Source organism: Clupea harengus, chromosome 10 (assembly GCF_900700415.2).
Source record: "Clupea harengus chromosome 10, Ch_v2.0.2, whole genome shotgun sequence".
In the NCBI taxonomy this organism is placed as follows: domain Eukaryota; kingdom Metazoa; phylum Chordata; class Actinopteri; order Clupeiformes; family Clupeidae; genus Clupea; species Clupea harengus.
The window spans coordinates 26654942-26675340 of NC_045161.1; the positions used below are offsets into that span (position 1 = coordinate 26654942).

Consider the following 20399-nt stretch of genomic DNA (forward strand, 5'->3'; position numbering starts at 1 on the left):
TTCAGCCAGCCAACGTTAGGTGAATCGATATTTCAAATAGTATTTATATTGAGAATATTTGATTCTTTTTTATTAGTTAATTGTTAGTTGGCCATGAACATTAATAGAGATGTCGCGGTTACATCACACAATATAGAACTTTAACCCACTTGCAGGAAAATGGCTGTCATGCCACCATAGCACCGAATAGCCTGTACCCTCTGCATATCCTGCCCATTTTCAAATTCACTAAATTGACTTATATTCTAAATCAAAGATCAAACAAAGATCATATATCCAGTCTTCACAACCCTCTTGACATCCTTCTCAAACCTATCAAGATTCAAGCTGAAATTCCCAACATCCTGTATCCAGATATCCAGATCCAGGCCCTATAGGCCGTGGCTGCAAAATGCATATCAAGTGCGTGTGCGTGCTTTTTCTCGCCAGCGATGTCAAACAGACGGAAAGAGAGAGAGAGAGAGTCATGCATCAGAGTCCAGTAACATAGAGGAATGTGTGAGTATCCCACCAGTCACCCCCACACACAGCCTGAAGGCACTGCCTCTGAGTCAGCTGAGTGCAATGGCACAGTGTGGCGTGGTGTGATGTAGTGTGGCGCGGTGTGGTGTAGTGTGGCGCGGTGTGGTGTAGTGTGGTGCGGTGTGGTGTTGAGCGGTGTGGTGTTGAGCGGTGTAGTGTGGCGTGGTGGAGTGTGGCGTGGTGTGGTGTAGTGTGGCGTGGTGTGGTGTAGTGTGGCGTGGTGTGGTGTAGTGTGGCGCGGTGTGGTGTGGTGTGGTGCGGTGTGGTGTTGAGCGGTGTGGTGTTGAGCGGTGTAGTGTGGCGTGGTGTGGTGTAGTGTGGCGTGGTGTGGTGTAGTGTGGCGTGGTGTGGTGTGGCGTGGTGTGGTGTGGTGCGGTGTGGTGTTGAGCGGTGTGGTGTAGTGTGGCTAGCAGGCCAGCACAGGGAGAGTGATGCTGTGGAAGGGGGATGGGGGGTGGGGTGGGTGGAGGGGGCAGCAGAGGGGTTTGGACAGGAGTGGCTACAGATGACACCTGTGTGACACACTGCTGTGTGTGGTTTCTCAGGAAGGCTAGCTGCTGATTCAGGGATGGAGCCCGTCCACACCCTGTTCTGATCCGGCATGGGTGTGTGCCAGGTCAGAGGCGGACATGTTCCATACACGGCGGCATTTGGGGGAGCGTGTTTAGAATCTTCTTTTCTCTCTCTCTGTCGTTCACCCTCATCTTCATCATCTTTCTCGTACACAGCTACAAGCTGAGAGGGTCCATTAAGTTGTGCATCTCAACATGACAAAGCCTCTGGCAAACTGCCATGGCCCCTGCCCCTTCCCCAGATAAGGACAATAGTGGGGGTAAATGCTCCGAGTCGTCTTAAGGCGAGTGCGTTAGTGAACCTAATACACATTCTCAGTGTTTGTTTTAGCCTTAACCACGGAGAGCAGCTCGGAGAAGCATGCTTCAGTGAGTCCATTGAAAGCTGCTTCACAAGGTGATGACGGACTCGTTGCAGAGGATGATTGCTTATTTAGATTTAGAGTTGATTTTTTCCCCCCTCCTCTGTTGGACAGTTAGGAGACAGGCCATGCACGTGTTGCTCCTCATTGCCGAGGTTCAGCCAAGCTGTGTCTGCTGTGGTTTGATTTGGCCTGGTTCACTTTGGCTTGGCTGGCTTTGGTTGGGCTCATTAGGAATTAGTGTGGTTTGATTTGTTTCATTTCATTTTGATTTGTTTTGGTCTGTTCTGTGTGATTTAGCATGGCTTGATTTCGATTAGTTAGGTTTGACTCTCTATGGTTTGGATTTGTTTTGGTTTGGATTGGTTTAGTTTGGATTGGTTTAGTTTGGATTGGTTTAGTATAGTTTAGTTTAGTTTAGTTTAGTTTAGTTTAGTTTAGTTTAGTTTAGTTTAGTATAGTATAGTATAGTATGGTATGGTATGGTATGGTATGGTATGGTATGGTTAGGTTTGGTTAGGTGTGGTTTGGTTTGGTGTGGTTTGGGTTGGTTTGGTCTAACCACCGCCCATGGATAAAAATGAGCCTCAGAGTGTCTGTGGGTTAGGGTTAGGGTCAGAGTGTCTGTTCATCATCAGTTTTTGACAAACAGTTACTTGGTCAGGTTGGTGCACAGTACATCTCATCAAGTTTTTGTATTGATTGGATCTACTGACATAAATGGTATTGATAACACTAACACTAGGTGCTGTCTTAAATAGCAATTACATTTTTGGTTGCACATATTGGCCTATTTATGTACAATTTATTTGTTCTGCCTCCCATTTCGTGTTTTTCCAACCAATGATCAAGAAACTTAAGGATTTGTGTTATGAGGACAGTTTAGACAGTTTAGACACGCAAATGTCAATGTTCTGATTATACAAAAAATAGATACTGAAGAGATAAGAAGGAAAGTAGCCTATGCAATTTGCCCCTTTTACTTACAATAATGAGGGGGGAGAAAGACCCCCAAAAATAGGCTTAGTGATGCCCCTGGATTGGTTTAATTCAGTATGGTTTGGATTGGTTACATTTGGTTTGGTTTGGTATAGTTTAGTGTGGTCTGACATGGTTTAGAGGGGCTACATTTAGTTTGCTTCAGTATGCTTTGCCTGGTTACAGTTGTATCTATGGTTTAGTATGGGGTATGGTTTAATTTGGTTTGACTTGATTAGTATGGGTAATGGTTTAATATATATGGTTTGGTATGGGGAATGGTTTAATATATATGGTTTGGTATGGGGAATGGTTTATTATCTATGGTTTGGTATGGGGAATGGTTTAATTGGGTTAGCCTTGGTTTGGATTGGTTGGCTCAGTGCCTGTGTCTTTGTTCTTTCATCTCCAGCGCCGCGTTCAGACAGTAGTTGACTCAGCAGCTGGTGATTACAGTAATTAAGACGGGCCACTTCTCCCAGCCCTCTCGGCATCATGGGAAAAAATGTCTTTTCTGTCTCTCTGTTCCAAATGCTCTTTTTGTGAAAAACCAGTTTTCATGAACACACGCTAATCTCCTGAAGCCTAGTCATTGGATGAGCAGGTTTATTTTTTTCTTTATTTTTTGATCTTTCTCTGGGCCTATCGTGTACTCTAACTTCTAGCCCAGGGCCGTTGGCAGGAGACACTCACCTTTGGAAATCCCTGCGGTTTATTCACAGCCTGAGTTGGCGCTGTACTGAAGCCTCACCCAGTAGCCTGCAGTGAAAATCAAGTCAACATCACAGTGGAGCCAAACTACAGGCCCTTCCCCTCTCCACAAGTAGCATACGCCATTCTATGCATGATTTATCAATACGCCTCCCCCACCCCAAAAACGTATAAAATGGAATTGTCCCATATTGGAAAATAAAATGCTGCGTCCCGTATTGAATCAATAAGGAATGCTGTTTGTCCCATATTTCCATACAAGTCATTCCATGTATATACACTATGTCTGCAAAGTCCTGAAAATAACATAACATCTAGTCAAATCTAACCAGCTAGACATACAGGCAGAGAGGAGAAGTTTCATTTTAGTGGGGAACTACAGAACAACAAGCTCTGACTGTGTGAGTTTGCACGTCACATCACCACGTCTCTTATTTTTCCACATAAAAAGTGGCAACCCTTGCGTCGCCGTGACGTGTAGTTACCTTTCCATGGAAGTTTGCATTAAGCAATGGCGTAGGATATGCGGTGTGTGTGTGTGTGTGTGTGTGTGTGTGTGTGTGTGTGAGAGTTTATGTGTGTGTGTGTTTGGGTGGGGTGGGGAAGTTTGTTCACCCTGTGAATGCTGTGAGAAATGGCCCCCAGCATAAAAAGAAACTATGCCATGCCAGTTAAACTGTTGAATAATGCTCTAACCCGCACAGCCATAGAGACCTGAGCACGACGCTGTCTTATGTCAGGATATCAGGCAGAACATTAATGAGAAGGCGGCACTTGATGCTAAGGTTACTTGGCACACTTTATACAGTATACTTTATATATAAGTGTACTTATTATAGCATACATACAGGAGTAATGAAGACTAGTAAGTACTTCTCAGCTTGGTAGATATTGCTATCGGTACTTTTTGCTAACTAATCCCATTGACTTCTAAGTACAAAAAGTAGTTATTATTAATTATGTTTGTAGGACATAGTAGGACCGAATTAGCCCCGCCCACAACATTTGAAGTCGGGAAGTTCGGTCTGGCATTACTCCATTGGGGAGAAATTATTTTCGGACAGAAATTGCAGGACCAATCAAATTGTCAAGGCGGGCTTTATACGATGATGGACAGATCATCAACAGTAACGTAATCAAGCACGTCACCAACACACGAGTTGAATTCGTTTTCAACAAACATGGCTGCCGCTGGAGAGCTGAAATGTATAGATTCGAGTCCATTTAGACATTGACAGTGCATTCATTTTGAAAGAGGAACAGAGAAACGCGATCAAGGCATTTGTCAATCGAAAAGATGTTTTTGCCTTCGTTCCTACGGGATCCGGTAAAAGTTTAATTTATCAGCTGGCCCTGGTCACATACTACGTTGTTCTGATTGGTTGTAGGTAACCAATTGAGCGAAGAGGCATTTTTTCTCCTGGTTCGGTTGAAACACGCCCCATAATCACAGCCCAATGGAGCGATATCAGACTCATATTCTGACTAGAATTATGAGTATGACATCGTCAGGCTAGGACATAGTATCTACAGACACCAAATACAACGTATGGCTTGTTAAATTTAAATGAATGTCCATTTCACATTTATTTTGTACTTGCTGACTTTTAGTCTCTAGACTTTTATTCACAGGGCCCCCCCCCCTTCAAAACCATTAAATGAAAATGAGTAGTTACTTCTGAATTCTAGTTGCACACTCAAAAATGTCAGGTTAATTATTAGTTATGAATTTTAACATCAAACTCAGAGAAAAAGGCTGCACATCCTATCATGTTTCATTGTCCAGTTGGCGGGACACAGGTGGATACGCTCCAGAGCAGCGACAGAAAACCTCTGAGGTGTCTTTAAACACAGACGCAGATGGAGGATACTGCCTATTAAGCAGTAAAGCCGCTCTTAGTGTTTGCAGTTCAGGTGTTGGACCTTCAAAGGTCCGCTTGTCCTCTGCTGCCTGTGGGAGTTTAGAATGTGAGAATGTCACCGTTATTTTTCTGGCCTGTGTATTCACTCACCTCACTTGTCTTACCTGTGGTGACGCCTCACACAGCATTGTTTACAGGGAGGCAGGGCAAAGTACACAACGTGCCAAGATGTGCACGGCTTTGAAACCGCAGCTCATCTAACTCGACAAACACCAGATGTCTTGTTCAGTGTTCAAACTGCAGTGCGATAACTGCCTTCGTGATTTATATTCATTGAGGACCAAGAAAAGAATGTAGCTGCGCACACAATTAATTTTATGCTCCCAAATTTTTACGTGCAACGAATCAACCTTTCTCTTCTCGATTGCGCAAACAATGCTCTTCATGTTGATAGCGCCGACATTGCAGCTGTCTGATTAGGGTCCTGAGCAGAAGACAGGGCCTTTTCTCCAAAAGGCTTTTGTGGCTGTCACCTCTAGCTGCTGGGACGAGGCCCGCCTCTGTTTACTCATATTGCCCTACGGCATTTCACTGGCCTCATTAAAGATAATAACTGCCTCCCACAGGGGCAGAATGGGTGACACAAACTTATACCCCCATGAGCCAATTCATGTCAAAAAGCCAGATTCCGCTTTTGGCTGTCTGATTTTAATTCTCTCCAAGAAAAAAGGCCTCATCCGTTTTTTATGCACACTTAACACATCCAGCTTTCCTCAGAGGTGCCATTATGGTGTTTTACGGTATTTGATAGCGGGAGGAGGACAGGCTTTGATGATGACCCCTAGACGGTGACAGTTTCCCTGAGAGACGAAGGTGGCCGAGGGGAGCGAAGCGGAGGCCTCTGCACCTTCGGTGTCGTGTGTGTGACTGTCGACGAAAGCTCTCTGTCAGCAGCTCGGGCAGGTGTCTCCTAACGCCAGTGGCCCCGACACTCGATACCTTCCTAATCCCACAGGTCTTAAAGCGGCGGCCCATAAAAGTGACAAACAGACCGAAGGCAAGAAGCTCCTTTGTCCGAGTCAAGAGTCAAAAAGTGCCAAGAGTTAGTCGGAACTTCCTCTTTCAACTTTACAACTGCCTCTCTGCCGGAGGGGGTGGAAGAGGTTTCTGTTTTAGTCTCTCCGGCCTGCTGTCTCTCCAAGCCTCTGTCTCCTCCGTCTCTTCCCTTACTAATAATAAGACACGTGTGACTCAGAGCTCGAGTGAGAGAGAGAGACAATTTGACCTCTCAAGCCCAGAGGGACTTTTCCTTGTGACTACTTAACTGTGGCATTACGAACTGACCTCAACTGTGTGAGTGGTCAGCTCGTTTCATATGATGTTAAACGTGATTTCTGTTGTGCACAAGCTGTGATGACATTACACATGAACAGGATACAGGAGACATTTGTCAGTCAGTCGCGGCTTTGAAAAGCAGTGCTGACGCCTGCCAGAAAAGACATGTGTGTGTCAGGTGTAGGGTTTCGCTCTCTCCGTGTAGCTAGCCTGGAACATCCACCGTAATTACTGCCCCCATCCCACCCCCCTGAGCCTGGGGTGCCGAAGTGGGACAGTTATTGATGCATTTAATCCATTTTAATTTCCAAGTGTCACTCAAATCAAACCTTTTGTCCCGCGGTAAATAACTTATTAGAAGGGTTGTGCCTCCCTTGAGGATAGACTCTTTTGAGGGGCTTATCCCCCCATCACCCAGACTGTGCTATAATTTGTGATTGTTGGGTGGGTCAGGTAGGGGGATCTAAGCCTTTGTGCTCCTGTGACCGGTGTCACCTGAGGCGGCCTGCGGAGACTGTCACTTTAACCCCCCCCCACCTTTATGGGCCACCGTAAAATGGCTGTGTGTTGGGTTCTTAGATATTCAATTCAGAGTTTTATGGGCAGCCCGCCTTGTAGTCCTTACTTGAAAAGAATTTGCCCCCTTCAGCTGCTGTAAAGTCATGATTTAGTTTGGTTTGTGAGATGGTTCATATTGTTTTATATCAGGCGGTAACTGCAGTCTCTATTGGATTCCAAATTACAAGTCAAGTTTCATCAGGAATCAAATTTCTGAATACTCAAGCAGTCCAAAAATTCATTATAGGTTTTACAGTTCAAGGCTAAATGAAGCATCATCTTTACATACACACAAACACACACACACACCCATACACACACACACACACACACACACACATACTTATCCATGCTCACACACCAGTTTAGCCTTCAAATGTTTAAGCACGCAAGACTTTGGGAAACTTCTCTTTGTAATTTAACATTACACTGACACTTTAGCTATTTACACTTATGAGTTTCATTTGAATTAATTTATTTTATATAACGAATTCCATTACTTACTTATTAATTGATTAATTAATTACAAGCAGAATTGTAATTAGTCGCATTAGTTGCATTGCCTTTTGATTGTGCAGCAGAGACAGGCAGGCTTGCTGCTCATGCCACAGTAGCAGCACCCTGCTGGGACTTCAACAATAAGTGCTCTAACCTGCATTCAACGCCACGGCCAGTGTTGTTTTAACATAATTAGAAGTTTATTTAGCTTGCCTAATTGTCCACTTCAAAGGACACCTGAGGTCTGAATGAGGGTTGGCCTGTGTCACTGTGGTGGACCCAGAGAAGCTGTCTCTGTGTGTGTATGTGTGTGAGTGAGAGTCTGGGTGTGTGTGTGTGTGGGTGTGTGTGTGTGTGTGTGTGTGTGTGTGTGTGTGTGTGTGTGTGTGTGTGTGTGTGTGTGTGTGTGTGTGTGTGTGTGTGTGTGTGTGTGTGTGTGTGTGTCTGGGTGTGTGCGCGTGTGTGCCTGTGTGTGCATTAGCATGTGTGTGTGTATGTGTATGTTTCTTCATGTGGAATTCTACCAGTGCTAGGCTGCCCCCCCCACCCCCTCACACACACACACACACACACACACTAACACACGCGCACGCACACACACACTAACACACGTGCGCGCACACACACACACACACACACACACACACACACACGCACACACACCCCTCTGGGACAAAAAGCGCCCTCAGGCGCTGGCCTGGGTGTTGGCCCCTGATTGGAGACGGTAGTGGCAGGCCAAAGGGGCAGCCTCACTTTAGTCTCTGCTCCTTAAATGCCTCTACCCCACCCCACACATCCACCTTTGCCCTGTGGGGATAAGTTTCTCCATTGTGGCCAGGGGTAATAGATTTTACCCCCACCCAAAAGACTGGCATGGCTCTGCTCAAACACCTACACTAAGATATCCTGCCGTGTGTGTGTGTGTGTGTGTGTGTGTGCGCGCGTGTGTACACGTGTGTTAGTGTGTGTGTGCACGCGCGTGTGTTAGTGTGTGTGTGTGCGCGTGTGTGTTTGTGCGTGTAAGGATTGATGTTTTGGGGAGAGAGTTGGGCAGATCTTGCAGAATCATTATCTTGAGTTTGGGTCTCGTTTGCATGGAAATACTGGAAAACCAAAATATCCGAATGTCCTGGAAATTCCTCAGTATTTAGATGTGCAAACAAACAGCTCAAACACAAACCATTCACTGATCCGAGAAAACTCTGCAAACATCTCAGGAAACATCGTCATAGCAAAGCGTCACAATCTCCCAAATCCTGGTCTGATGGAAGCTCAGCTGAGGAGGGCTGGGTAAGATCCACAGAAGGTTAGAGGAAGAGCTGATAGTTAAGATTCAATATAATCCCTCCAAGTGAGGTAGAGTTTGTGTTGTATCTATTGCATCATTGAACCAGGAAGTATGCATGAGTTAGAATAGTAGGTCTGCTGTTTATTGTTAAGTGTATTTTGCCCATGCAAGAGTTTGCATTCATTTAATTACAATAATTACTCTGCCATTCATTCTGAGCAGAGCTAGGATCTAAACCATTCACTGTATTAATCAGTTGGCATTGATCAATGTGACATTGATTATTTGGGTTTGGTTCTTTGAGAGGGACACTTTGCAGACTGCATGCCAGACACCGGAGTGTCACACGCTCAGTTTGATTTGTTCCCGTGGTGGGAGGCTCTGGTCCTCGCTAAGGTCCTTCTGGCTAGATAAACACACGACATACACACACACACACACACACACACACACACACACACACACACACACACACACAGAGAAGAATAAAGACAAAAGGGGGAGCAGGCCGGCAGGGATCTGAACTCACATTCATGTGGTCTAAACAGATCTACAGCAGTCATCTCTGATAGATACAAGCAGTCTAGCGCAGGCCCATTGTCTCTGGCTCTGGGCCCTAATGAGGCTGCTAGCTTATTCTTATGTAAACGAAAGCTACAGGAGCTAGATGGGTTCCCAGCCCCTGCTCACTGCAACCAGACTCCATGCCATTTTGGTAAGACTTTAGGCCCGCGCTAAGACTTCTTAATGCAATGGGGGCGGGGGGGTTGATCTCTGAGCTGGTCACAGGGAGCGGGTCACAACTTTAACACCAGTGTTTCTGTATTTTTATTTTTTTTTTTTCATTTTTCAATTTCTTTTTTTTTAATTTCTACTTGAAAACAAGGGATTCATTTCTACAAGGCATGCACTCAGGGAGGCTGTATAAGGTGCATTTGAGTTATTTTGAGGTGTGAGGCTGTAATTATTAGAGTTAGATTTCTAATGTAAATCTTTAAAGTTACATCTCCAGTTGCACTCAGGAATAAATGAGGGTGCTGAGATTTTTTTCATTCAATTAAGTTGTGATAACTATTGATTTGTGATTACATTCATGATTTCACACTGAATCTCTCGTCATTACTTACATTTTGACCACTGTCAAACACAAATAACACAAATGAACGTGATGCATTTAGTGCAATGGACAGGCCACGATTCTGCAGAATCAGATGACCATGGACCAAAAAGTGACACAAAAGTCACACATGTGCATCTTCGACCTGAGTTCTTGAGTTTACTACTAAGTTTACTGAAGGACTCCTCCAGGCTCCCTCAAGGGAAAAGAAAAGACAGCAGGCGTACTCCTCCAAAAAACTGGGTGTGGATTCAGGTATTGGACAGGTAGCTCCTCGGTTCCCTCCCCTTTCCCGGTCCCTGGTATATATGGCTTCTCCTGAAAATTCCCATAGAGACTCTTGCTCCCAATAGACCCCTGTCCTATTCCACTCCATCCCCCTGTAAGTCCGTTGCGAGGTTCCCAACGGGAAAAAAACAGGCGAAAGAACCCTGGAGTCAGTGGAGCAAACAGCCGCAGCTCTGCTTAACCTCAGTGCCAATATGTTGTACCTGGAGACCACCCCATCGGCCTCGTACAGTGAGGTAAGGCCGAACGCTGACCCATCGCACCTCAGCGCGCCGCAGTGCCCGACTAACGGATGCTGGTGCCCCTTTCATAGGTCTGACTTAACATGGAGGAGTTCAGGGGCCCATAGGGAAGAGTGAAGTAAGAAGGCAGGTCTTTTGGGTTGGTTTAGGGTTGTAGACTGAAATGTGTGACTTAGTTTAAATATGGATGTAAATATGCTTCAGTAACATAGATTTGTATGGCAGTAAATTGAAAGCGTTTTTTTTTTTTAGAGTAAATATTTTTTCTTGTAACATTGAGTCATATGTGATGTAGCCTTTGGTTTTTAAAAAGAAAAAAGAAAAGAAAAAGGAAGCAGACTTTAGGCGGCATCCTCCTGGGTGTTTGTCTTCCATGCAGGGGCGCTGAATGTGTTTGCCATAGCCAAGCGAGTGAGGGAATGTAAACAGCCATTGTCTTACTTCTGCTTCAGCTTCTTTTTTTTTTGCGTTGTCTGTAAAATGGCCGATGTTTGTCTCGTCAGCGTTGACGCTAGAGTCTGAGTCTGTAGTTTTTAGGACTGTGGCTTTTCCATCATTGGCGGGCTTGAGATGTGGAAGGTATTAGATGATAGGGATTCAGTCTGGATTCATAGATTGTTTAAGTTACATATACTTTCTATGTGGAAATGTGTTGGCTGGCCACAGCTTGATTTCAACCGTGACATCAGTTTTTCTTTGTTTATTTTTTTCCCCTCTGTTGGTTTACAGGATGGTGTGTTGATCTTGGTACACTGGGTAAATAATGTAGTTTTGTGTCTGATTGACAAGCTTATTTGCATTGGAGAAACAGCCTTTGATCCTGGAAACCATCTGTAGTGACCATAAGTGCATTTGTGTTCAGGAGTAGCCTAATGACTATGTTTAAGATTTATAATTGCAGCTGTGGACAAATATGCAAGTTGGTCCCAGTCACTCCTCAAGCTAAAAAATGGCTTTATGGGCCTACGTAGAAAACAGATGTTAGCTCTGCACTGTGAGTTAACATTAGAAAAAAAGACAGAAGCCTAATGTCATGCCAAGACATTTTACATTTGACTTCTGACTTCATCTGTATCTGAATACAGATGGTGGTTGTTGACAGCTTACGATAATTATTTCCACCGTGCGATGAAAAGCAGTTGGGAAATTATGCATTTTGTAAAAAGCAGATATGTTGTTTCTTAATGAGCATATGTGAATGTGTGGGGAGAGGATGGTGAAATGGAATACTTCTAAATACTTTTCTGAAACTGGAACTGGCCACCCTCCATTTCTTAGTATTATTTTGCTGCGTATAATTTTGGCCATTTCTGTGACAGTGGAATGGCTGTATATGATGTTTGAAACTGAAGTCCTATGTTAAACCCTGGTCTGAACTCAAAACAAGGAGGGTCTTAGCTGTATTTGCATTTAGACATTTGGCAGACACTTCTAGCAACTTACAAGTGAGGTACAAAGCAAGCAAGTAGTTAAGTCAGGGAGAAGACTTCACTCCTTTTGTCAGTAGAATGGTGAGGGCGACCCCCTCCAGGAGTTGCTCATCCTTTGATATTATGGTCTGGATTTGAGTGTGCTGGAAGCTGTTCACTCCCCAGAAAGCCCTCCATTCCTGGCTGGCAGGTGGTTGTTCAGCCTGCCACTGTCAGACCCTGCCGTCTCTTTGCCACAAAGCTGTTGTCAACACACACCGTTAGGCCGCCGGAGTGTGTGTGAGTGTGTGTGTGTGTGTGTGTGTGTGTGTGTGTGTGTGTGTGTGTGTGTGTGTGTGTGTGTGAAAACACAGTCCACTCCTGCACACCACACACCCCCTACAAAAGGCTCAGGTAACCCCTCTAAAGTCCAGATCGCTTTGATTAATGCTCTGAAGCTTCTCGGCTCTAAAATGAGGGTAGGGGGGGTTGTTTGGTATTGTAAATGGAGACATGCCGGTGGAAGACAATCAGCGTGAATCTTTCTGAATGTTTGAATTGAAAGTAATGTATATACCAAAAAATTTATGTGACAGAAATGAGCATCTTAACACCAGGCATTCTCTATATATGCAAGGGTCAGCTTTCCTACTATCAGAGCTTGAGCCGTAAAAAAGCAAGCAGTGTTATATGTTATTTTTACTCCCTGAGAGAGACAAAGAGAGAGAGAGACAGAGAGAGAAAGGTGTTGTGGATGTTTTCAGGCGGTCGTCTCTCAGATAACAGGGTGACTGCAGGTGTGCCGGGTCAGCCTTTTAAGTCCAAGCGCTGGGGTGCTGTCAGCCGTGTCCTTCGCTCCCTCCTCAACACCCCAACACCCCCCATACCGTCATCAGACACGGATCGGGTTCTAAGCCCCCCCCCGCCCCCACCAATAACCCTTGGTGAGAGGTGTCTGGAGCCACCATTCAAGAGAAAGGGGGGCAGGGGGGGGGGGGGGGGGGGGAGTTAATTGTTTTAATGGTGTGTTGATGTAGATACAATCACCTGCTCTACCCAGCCCAGCAGGTATAAAGAACAGACCCCCTCGCAAAAGCCCCACACCCCAACCCTTCACCCCCACAACAGCCTCTAACTACCACCCCCAGAAACACACACACACACACACACACCACACCCATCCACCCCTCCTCCTATTTACCAGTTAATGCCCCTTTCTGAGTGCACTGGTCACTCATCGCCATTTGTCGGATGGCCTGAGAGCCCCCTGACCAGGTTACACTCTCAGCTCTGCTCAGGTCAGGTGAGAGAGGGCCTGGCCTGGAATGGGAGGTATTTCCCCCTCAGGCCTGATCTCCTCCACTCGCCCTGGTTAACGGTGAAGACCTCCCTTTGAGTTCTCCAACTCCTCTAACTTCTTCTTCTTCTTCAGGCATTGATTCATTGAGGCACTTGGGTTCATTGTTAATGGTGCTTGCGTATGTAAATACAAATAAATAGATACATCTGAATTGAATGGGATACGGCATAGGAATGGTGTTTGCTTTTGGAAGTGGGAGTAGGCATGAGCTAAATGCTGTTTTAACCTGAGGAATGCGATGTGTTAAAGGGGCGGGGGGTAAAAAAAAACACCTCATTAATTCTGACCTTTGAGCGAGTGGGTTTGCCGTTTCGTCCATATCCCAGAAATCCCTGATATGTTCTGCTCATAATTGGGATTCCATCTGTGGAATCAGCAGGGTATCAGTGTGAAGGTCAGGAGCATTCTATTCTAGAAGCCTTTCTCCTCCTGCCTGTGGTCGCCGCATTCTGCTTAGCCCAGCATCTGCCCAGGACAAAGCCAGACACTCCAGACCCTAGACTGGAGAGCAGAGAGCTGAGCACAGCGACGTAGCCTTTCAGCAGGTCCGTTCCGGGGCCGTCCCCGTACGTCAAGGGGTCCGCCTGATTTACTGCTTGTCTGCCTAGCAGCCTCCAGCTTCCCAGGGGGCCGTGCAGGCGCTGGGTCTATAAAGGGATGGTATTTTTAAGAGCGGGCAAAGCGATGATTAGAGTTGGGCTGTGTTTGACAGTGGAATATTATCAGATTAGTGTGAGAGTGAGGGGAGAGTCTGGAGGGGCGGGGGGAGAAGCAGTATCGATGAGAATATCTCACCGGGGACCACTCTCACTGGATACTTCACTGATTTGTTTTAATCATCTGCTCATTTCTGACTAAGATTGTAGTGACATGCAGATATCCTCCAACACTTACTTTTATTTTTTAACAGCTCACCAAAATCATTCTTCAGCATACTCCCCCCCCCCCCCCCCCCACCACAATTATAAAACCACAGCGTTCTAAAACCTCCCCACCCTCAGTACTTAACAATAATTTGTTTTGTCATGAAGATTGCACGCCGTCATCTTTACGGCTGCCCCTTGCCATCAGATCTTCCCCTCTCAAAGAAATTTGCCTTGCCTCTCTCCGATTGGTCCAGAGGCCTTGTTCCACTACTTGCCCGGAGGCTACTGACTCTTACCCCACACACCCACAGACCCTGACATCAGCTCGATGTGACTCAAGCAGTCCGGTAAGAGACCGCCCCCATCCCCTGAGCGGGCGGGGCCACATCACCCCCACACTCTCGGATTTGTTGTGTACAAAGGAGTGCAATTAGTGTGCAGGTTGGCTTCAATGCAATGCTTGAAAAATCATCATCATCGAGGTTTCGTTTTTTCATATCAAACCTAACATTCCCTCCTGTTCTGTTCTAAGCTTGTTGACTTTACTTAACTTTACACGATGACTTTACTTTACCTACTTAATATTATAGGTCTGGCGATAGAGTTTGCGAGCATGTGCCTAAACAATGGAATGCTCTGCCCACACACCTCTGAGGTCTGCTGAGTCTGTGGATTCTTTTAAAAGGCAGCTAAAGACATATCTGTTTAGAGAGCCGTTTAAGTAATCTACATGCACCAAGTTCTGCCCTTCGTGTTCTTATTGTGTTTTGGGTATGTTTACTTTTGTACCTACACTTTGTGACTCATGTCTGTGAAAAAACACATAAACTTTACTTGGTTACTTTTAGCCTCCCATGTTCCAGTTTATCCACACCTTTGGCTGTAGTGCGCCTGTGTTTAGATCAGTCACAGAAGGCACTGGCCGAGGCCTAAGCAGTCAATGGGCCTCCATTCTTGGCCCTAATTGGTCCATTGTAGGTGAGCGTGTATGTGTGTGAGAGAGTGTGGGAGAGCGGGGCTCTGAGCAGGGCTGAAAGGGGTGGGGGTGGGGGGGATGCTGCGGTGCAGGGTTCCCCTTTGTGCGAGTGTGTCTCTTTCAGCACACAATACACTCGTCTCCTTACACCTGCCCGCCTGCCGGCCGGCTGCATTGTTCCCCATAGACAGGCTCTTAAAAGGACGGTGTCATTGTTTCCGGAGGGCAGAGTAGGCTCGTGGCATACGCGTACTCTGACCCTTATCCACAAACAACAGCCAGCTCCTGCTACACTCCCCCTGCCTCCCTCCCTCCCTCCCTCCCTCCTTCTCCCTCTCTCTTTCCTTCGCTCTCTCTTTTCTTGTTGGGCGCTTTAGGACAGGCATGCTAAGCTGAGGTCAACTGGCTGACCTGTTCTCTCAGCCAGCACAGTTTTGAATGTGTGGGTGTGTGTGTGTGTGTGTGTGTGTGTGTGTGTGTGTGTGTGTGTGTGTGTGTATGCATGAAGTTGTGCAAGGCTACGTGCTCCTTTGAAGCCAGATTGTATTTATTTGTCAGTGTAGAAGTTGTACGTGCATCTCCGTATGTTTGTGTGCGCTGGTTGTGTTAAAAGAGTTTATCTGTTTGTGTGTATCTGTGTGTGCATTTCCACTGGTCTGGTCAAGAGCTCATGATCCCCTGTGTGTGTGGGTGTGTGTGTGTGTGTGTGTGTGTGTGTGTGTGTGTGGGTCACCTGGCCCACAGGCAACACCTGGCCGAGGGTGTGGGCCGGACAGCTGTGCGCCGGTCGGTGCGGCTGCGAGCGCCTGAAATAACCAGGGGCCCAGAGGAGATTAATGGCTGTCTGTAGAGAGCCGGGGCCCGGTGGCACCTCGGCCAGGAATGTGCCGTTTATAAACGGAACGGAATGGGGCAGGCGCGCTGGGCAGGGGCAGGGGAGCGGGGCAGGGGGTGCGGGGCAGGGGGTGCGGGGCAGGAAGGGATCTGGCCTGACTCCAGTGCATTCTGCCTCTTCTCTCAAGTGACAGCCATTTTAATTCCTGCTTCTCGACGGTCGGTCTGCTTCCCTCTCTCTCTCACTCTCACTCCTTCTCTTTCTCTCACTGTGACTGTGACTATCATTCCCTCTTACGGTTTCCCCCCCTCTTTCTCTCTCTCGTTCTCACTCTCTCCAGCTCCCTCTTTTCCTCCCTCACCCTCTCTCCATTGTCTCACTCTCTCTCTCTCTTACTAGCACGTAAGCTAGCAGCCACGTAGACAGAAGCTCTCAGAGCCTAGGGGAGATCATCATTAAAACGGCTCCCAGGCCAATTAAATCCTCATTGAGTTGGCCCACAGGCCTGCTGGGGACGATGACTGGATCTCAATCTCCCTCCTAGACAGCACTCTCTTCTCTGTCTCCCTCCACCTCCTAAACACTGAAGACTGAGAGATTAGAGTGCCATTTTTGTGAACTAGAATATCTGTTTGTGTGGTTTAGTGGTTGTGTGTGTGTGTGTGTGTGTGTGTGTGTGTGTGTTAATGCAAAAGTAACTGTGTGCATCAGGTGTGTAGTGTGCAGGGGTGTGTGCATCAATCAAATGGAAGTGAGGAGAGCAGAGCTGGTGCCATTTGAAGGGAGGATTGAAGACAAAAAGAACTTGTTCTGCCAGTATCAGAGATGTTCTGTCCTTTAGAGTTTGATCTTGTTGAGGAAGAGTTTGATTACTAAGAAAGCAAGTGAACCTGGGAAAGAACACCATTTAGCAGGTGTTCTGTTTCTCTCAGTTTACTGGAAATAGTTGGCAAGGTACCTTGCAGTACTTAAGACAATTCTTAACTCATTGTCAACTTCACAAGCTCACATGGCCTAGATGACTATCTTCTTCAATAAGATCTGTCTGAACCACAGACCTGTTCAATTGGTGTGTCTATGGAAATACATAATCTACAAAATACATTGTCATCTTTAATTATATTTTCTTTATTTACATTTATTGATTATTAGATTAGTGTTGCAAATATTGGTAATAAAACATATACATTTTCACATTTCATTTTTTATTTTTTATTATTGTATTGTTGAGATATTAAAAAGTGATGCGATGGAAATGCGTACTTCATCTTTTCTTGCTCTTTTGTCTGAATTCATCTGTTTTGAGACAGCCATACATAGGTCTGTCTGAGGAGTCTGACCTTTCCTGCCTTTCATTGAGCACGTACAAGATTAAGCCTATTATCTACACCTGAAAGGCCATAGAGAATGGCCAAGTGAATGTCTTCTTGTTCTGTGTGTTATGAAAAGAGGCGAAATGTAAATAAATGGCCATTGATGGTGCGGAGGCTCAGCTTACAGCCTCACATTCTAGACGAGTACAGAAAACAAATGTCAGCCCGTTAAGAGGCCTGTGCCTTGAGTTATGACATGTCAGCCACAGGGAGTTGGATTCAAATGAAACGTACTTCAAGATGGATTAAAACACACAAAAGGTCCCGCTGGCTGTACATCTTCTTTAAAATGACATTTCTTCTGTTTTTGCCAGTTAATAATTGCACACAGTATGAAACTTAGCATTTTGTCACACAAATATTTAGAAATAACCTCTGTGTCCTCCATTTTGTTTTCACAGTCACAGTACACAAACCTGACTCTGCTCAATATGGATCAGAACATCCAAAATGGCGGCTCCACCTCCACGAGCCCCTACAACAATGAGCACACGCAGAACAACGTGACTGCACCGTCGCCCTACGCCCAGCCCAGCTCCACCTTCGAGGCCCTGTCCCCGTCTCCGGCTATCCCCTCTAACACAGACTACGCCGGACCCCACACCTTCGACGTGTCCTTCCAGCAGTCCAGCACAGCCAAGTCAGCCACATGGACGGTAAGCTCAAACTCACTGTCTTACTCTTCAACCTCACCTTTACCCATATAGAGGACCCATTTATCTAAAGAAACTTGGAGCAATTTACTGCCAAATCCGAACCCCTGGTTGTATTAGGGTCTTGATTTACCAGTTGACTACAGGAAGTCACTGTTCACCTCATCAGCTTCAACTCCTGTTTTGATGTGTTGGCAGTGTAACCCATGGAAATACTGCTCTCTTGTCCACGTATGTTTGCCATTTTACATGTGGTGGGCCTAAAACTCCCTCCATTTATTGTGTCATTACGGCAAGAAAAAGATCTAACGTGGTTATTGTGATAGTAAAAGAATAGTAAAATGATATATTCTTTAGTGTTGTAAATCATGCCATTGAAAAATGTCTGCATGTCACAGTATGTGACAAACGTACAAAGGAACATTAGAGTATTTTGAGCTTTTTGTTGATTGCACATTATGCAACCGACCACAGCAAACTTCTCTCTCTAAAATGCATTTTGAAAAGGACTTGATCTCCCCGTCAGGGCGCCTCTATCTCTCTCTCTCTCTCTCTCTCTCTCTCTCTCTCTCTCTCTCTCTCTCTCTCTCTGTCTCTCGCTCTCTCTATCTCTATCTCTCTCTCTCTCTCTCTCTCTCTCTGCCAACGGCAGGGGGTGAAGACTCAAGCGGATTAGTCCAGCGCACAGGCCTGCGAGCTGAAAGCTTTATCTATGGGATCTCAGCTTAAGGCACTCCTGTGATGTATATGAAAGTCATCAATTACTAGAGTACACCTGGTGGGAGAGGAGTCCCATGTGCACTGCCAAACAGCCTGCCTCCTCATCAGTGTGTTTCTGAGATGCTGTAAGCTCCACTCTCAAGGCTGAAGGAGTAAACACTGATCGAGGGATTGTGCTTTTTTGTTGAACATCTGGAGTGCAATTCTTTACATAGCTATAGACTAACTCTAGGTGAAAACGTGTAGCCTACCTTGTCTGACACACTACTGCACAGCTTGCAGAATGTTTCAGAATGCTTGCAGAATTTTTATTTGCCATCTCACATAATGGGAGAGTCCAAACGGGCTTTGAAAAAGGGCACCCCCTGTTGGCCGCTTGCTGCTGTGCGCTACATTACAGTTGCTGGAATAGCGAAAGCAAGGCGTGAGACACTGCTACACCCTCCAGGCCTGGTCCCAAATCAGTCATAACCGTTAGGGCGGCTTATACAAACGCTTTTGGCTACTAAGCGGCACATGGGAACTGACTAAACCAGATAGTTGAGCTGCCACCGTGTTGCAGTGACAGTAGTTACATCAGAGCTTCACCGTGTGACTAGCGCGTGTTTGTTTGTTTGCAAAGAGTGACTGCATCGCGTCATGCAGCGTCACCGTGAAACACTGGCTGAGTCAAGCTAGTGGGTCTGAGGAGAGCACAGCGCCCCCTAATGGTGAGTGCCGCTAGCGGTTTAATCAGGTTTTGACCTGCAGATAGAGACATGCAGGTGGGGAAATCCTGTGGTGTCGTCTAGACTTCTAGCTGCTGTAAATAGATTACTTAATTGTGGCAGACTATGGGAACAAGAACAGGGAAGTAGTGGAAGGAGAACGAGATAGTGAAACAATTTCTCTATCTCTCAGAAATATAATAGTTTTTTTAGTTCCCTTTACTTTGGATGAAAAGCATGGTTTCATTTCACATCATAGGAACTGATTTGATTTTTAGTTCTCCACTCCAAAGAGGTGCTGGTAATGATTTGGCAGAGGAACAGGTTGAAAAACCTGTGGGCTTATTACATCAATTCAAACGGCTTTGTAAACGGGGTGAATCCCAGGATGTTTTTGAGGCAGCCTGCCGACACCCATTGGCTGCGCGACACTGTGGGATTGTGACATTCACCCAATTCCCACAACAGCTTCTCATCAGCCCTCCTGCTTTTATGACCAAAAAAAACAAAAGTGTCTGTCAGATTCTTAAGTATATTGTATTTGGAAATGCAATGGGTGTGATAGCGACACACCCCAAAAAGTTGAGGTCACCTATTTCTTTGTCTCCTGCAGGTGAGAATAACCAGTCACACACCTAAAGTTCATTATGCTGTCCTACAGTAGTTCACACCAATCTGTTTGACTGGTCTATGAAGTGTTAGTATCAACGGACCGTCGTTTGGGATTATCCTCTACAAAAAGTCCATATAGAAGCTAAAAATCATTGACTGCACAAGTGGGGGATGGCATTGGAGGACGCTTTTTTACCTGGGAAGTATCCATTCCCACGTTCGTACGTGTACTTTCGTTTTATACTGGGAAGACCTGATAACCATGCCGCTTCTCCGCATCCCTCTGGAGATGTTGTCACTGCAGGCGTAGCCTCCACTCTGACACACACGCTCTCACAGACACACACTCACATCTAAACATGTGTCATCCTTTTCCCATAACTGCCCTCTACTTTCATCGAACACATTGAAGATCTTATCTCCCCTGTTGTTGTTGGATTTTTTCTCTTCCTCCTGAAGTGATTTCCCAGATGAAGCAATGAGCCTTACTCTTTATCGCTCTTTAACGACTCTTTATTATTATCGTATTACATTTAATTTTACATCCTTCTCGCT

The 20399-nt window shown here is 45.8% G+C and overlaps 1 protein-coding gene across 1 annotated transcript in view; it reads left to right on the forward strand.

Annotated features, from left to right (window-relative positions):
• tp63 (tumor protein p63) overlaps positions 1-20399 on the forward strand; it is a 54818-nt gene that overhangs the window by 16955 nt on the left and 17464 nt on the right. The window contains exon 4 of the mRNA XM_031574615.2: positions 17554-17808. Within this exon, the coding sequence (XP_031430475.1) occupies positions 17554-17808 (255 nt within the window). The remainder of the gene's footprint in view (positions 1-17553; positions 17809-20399) is intronic.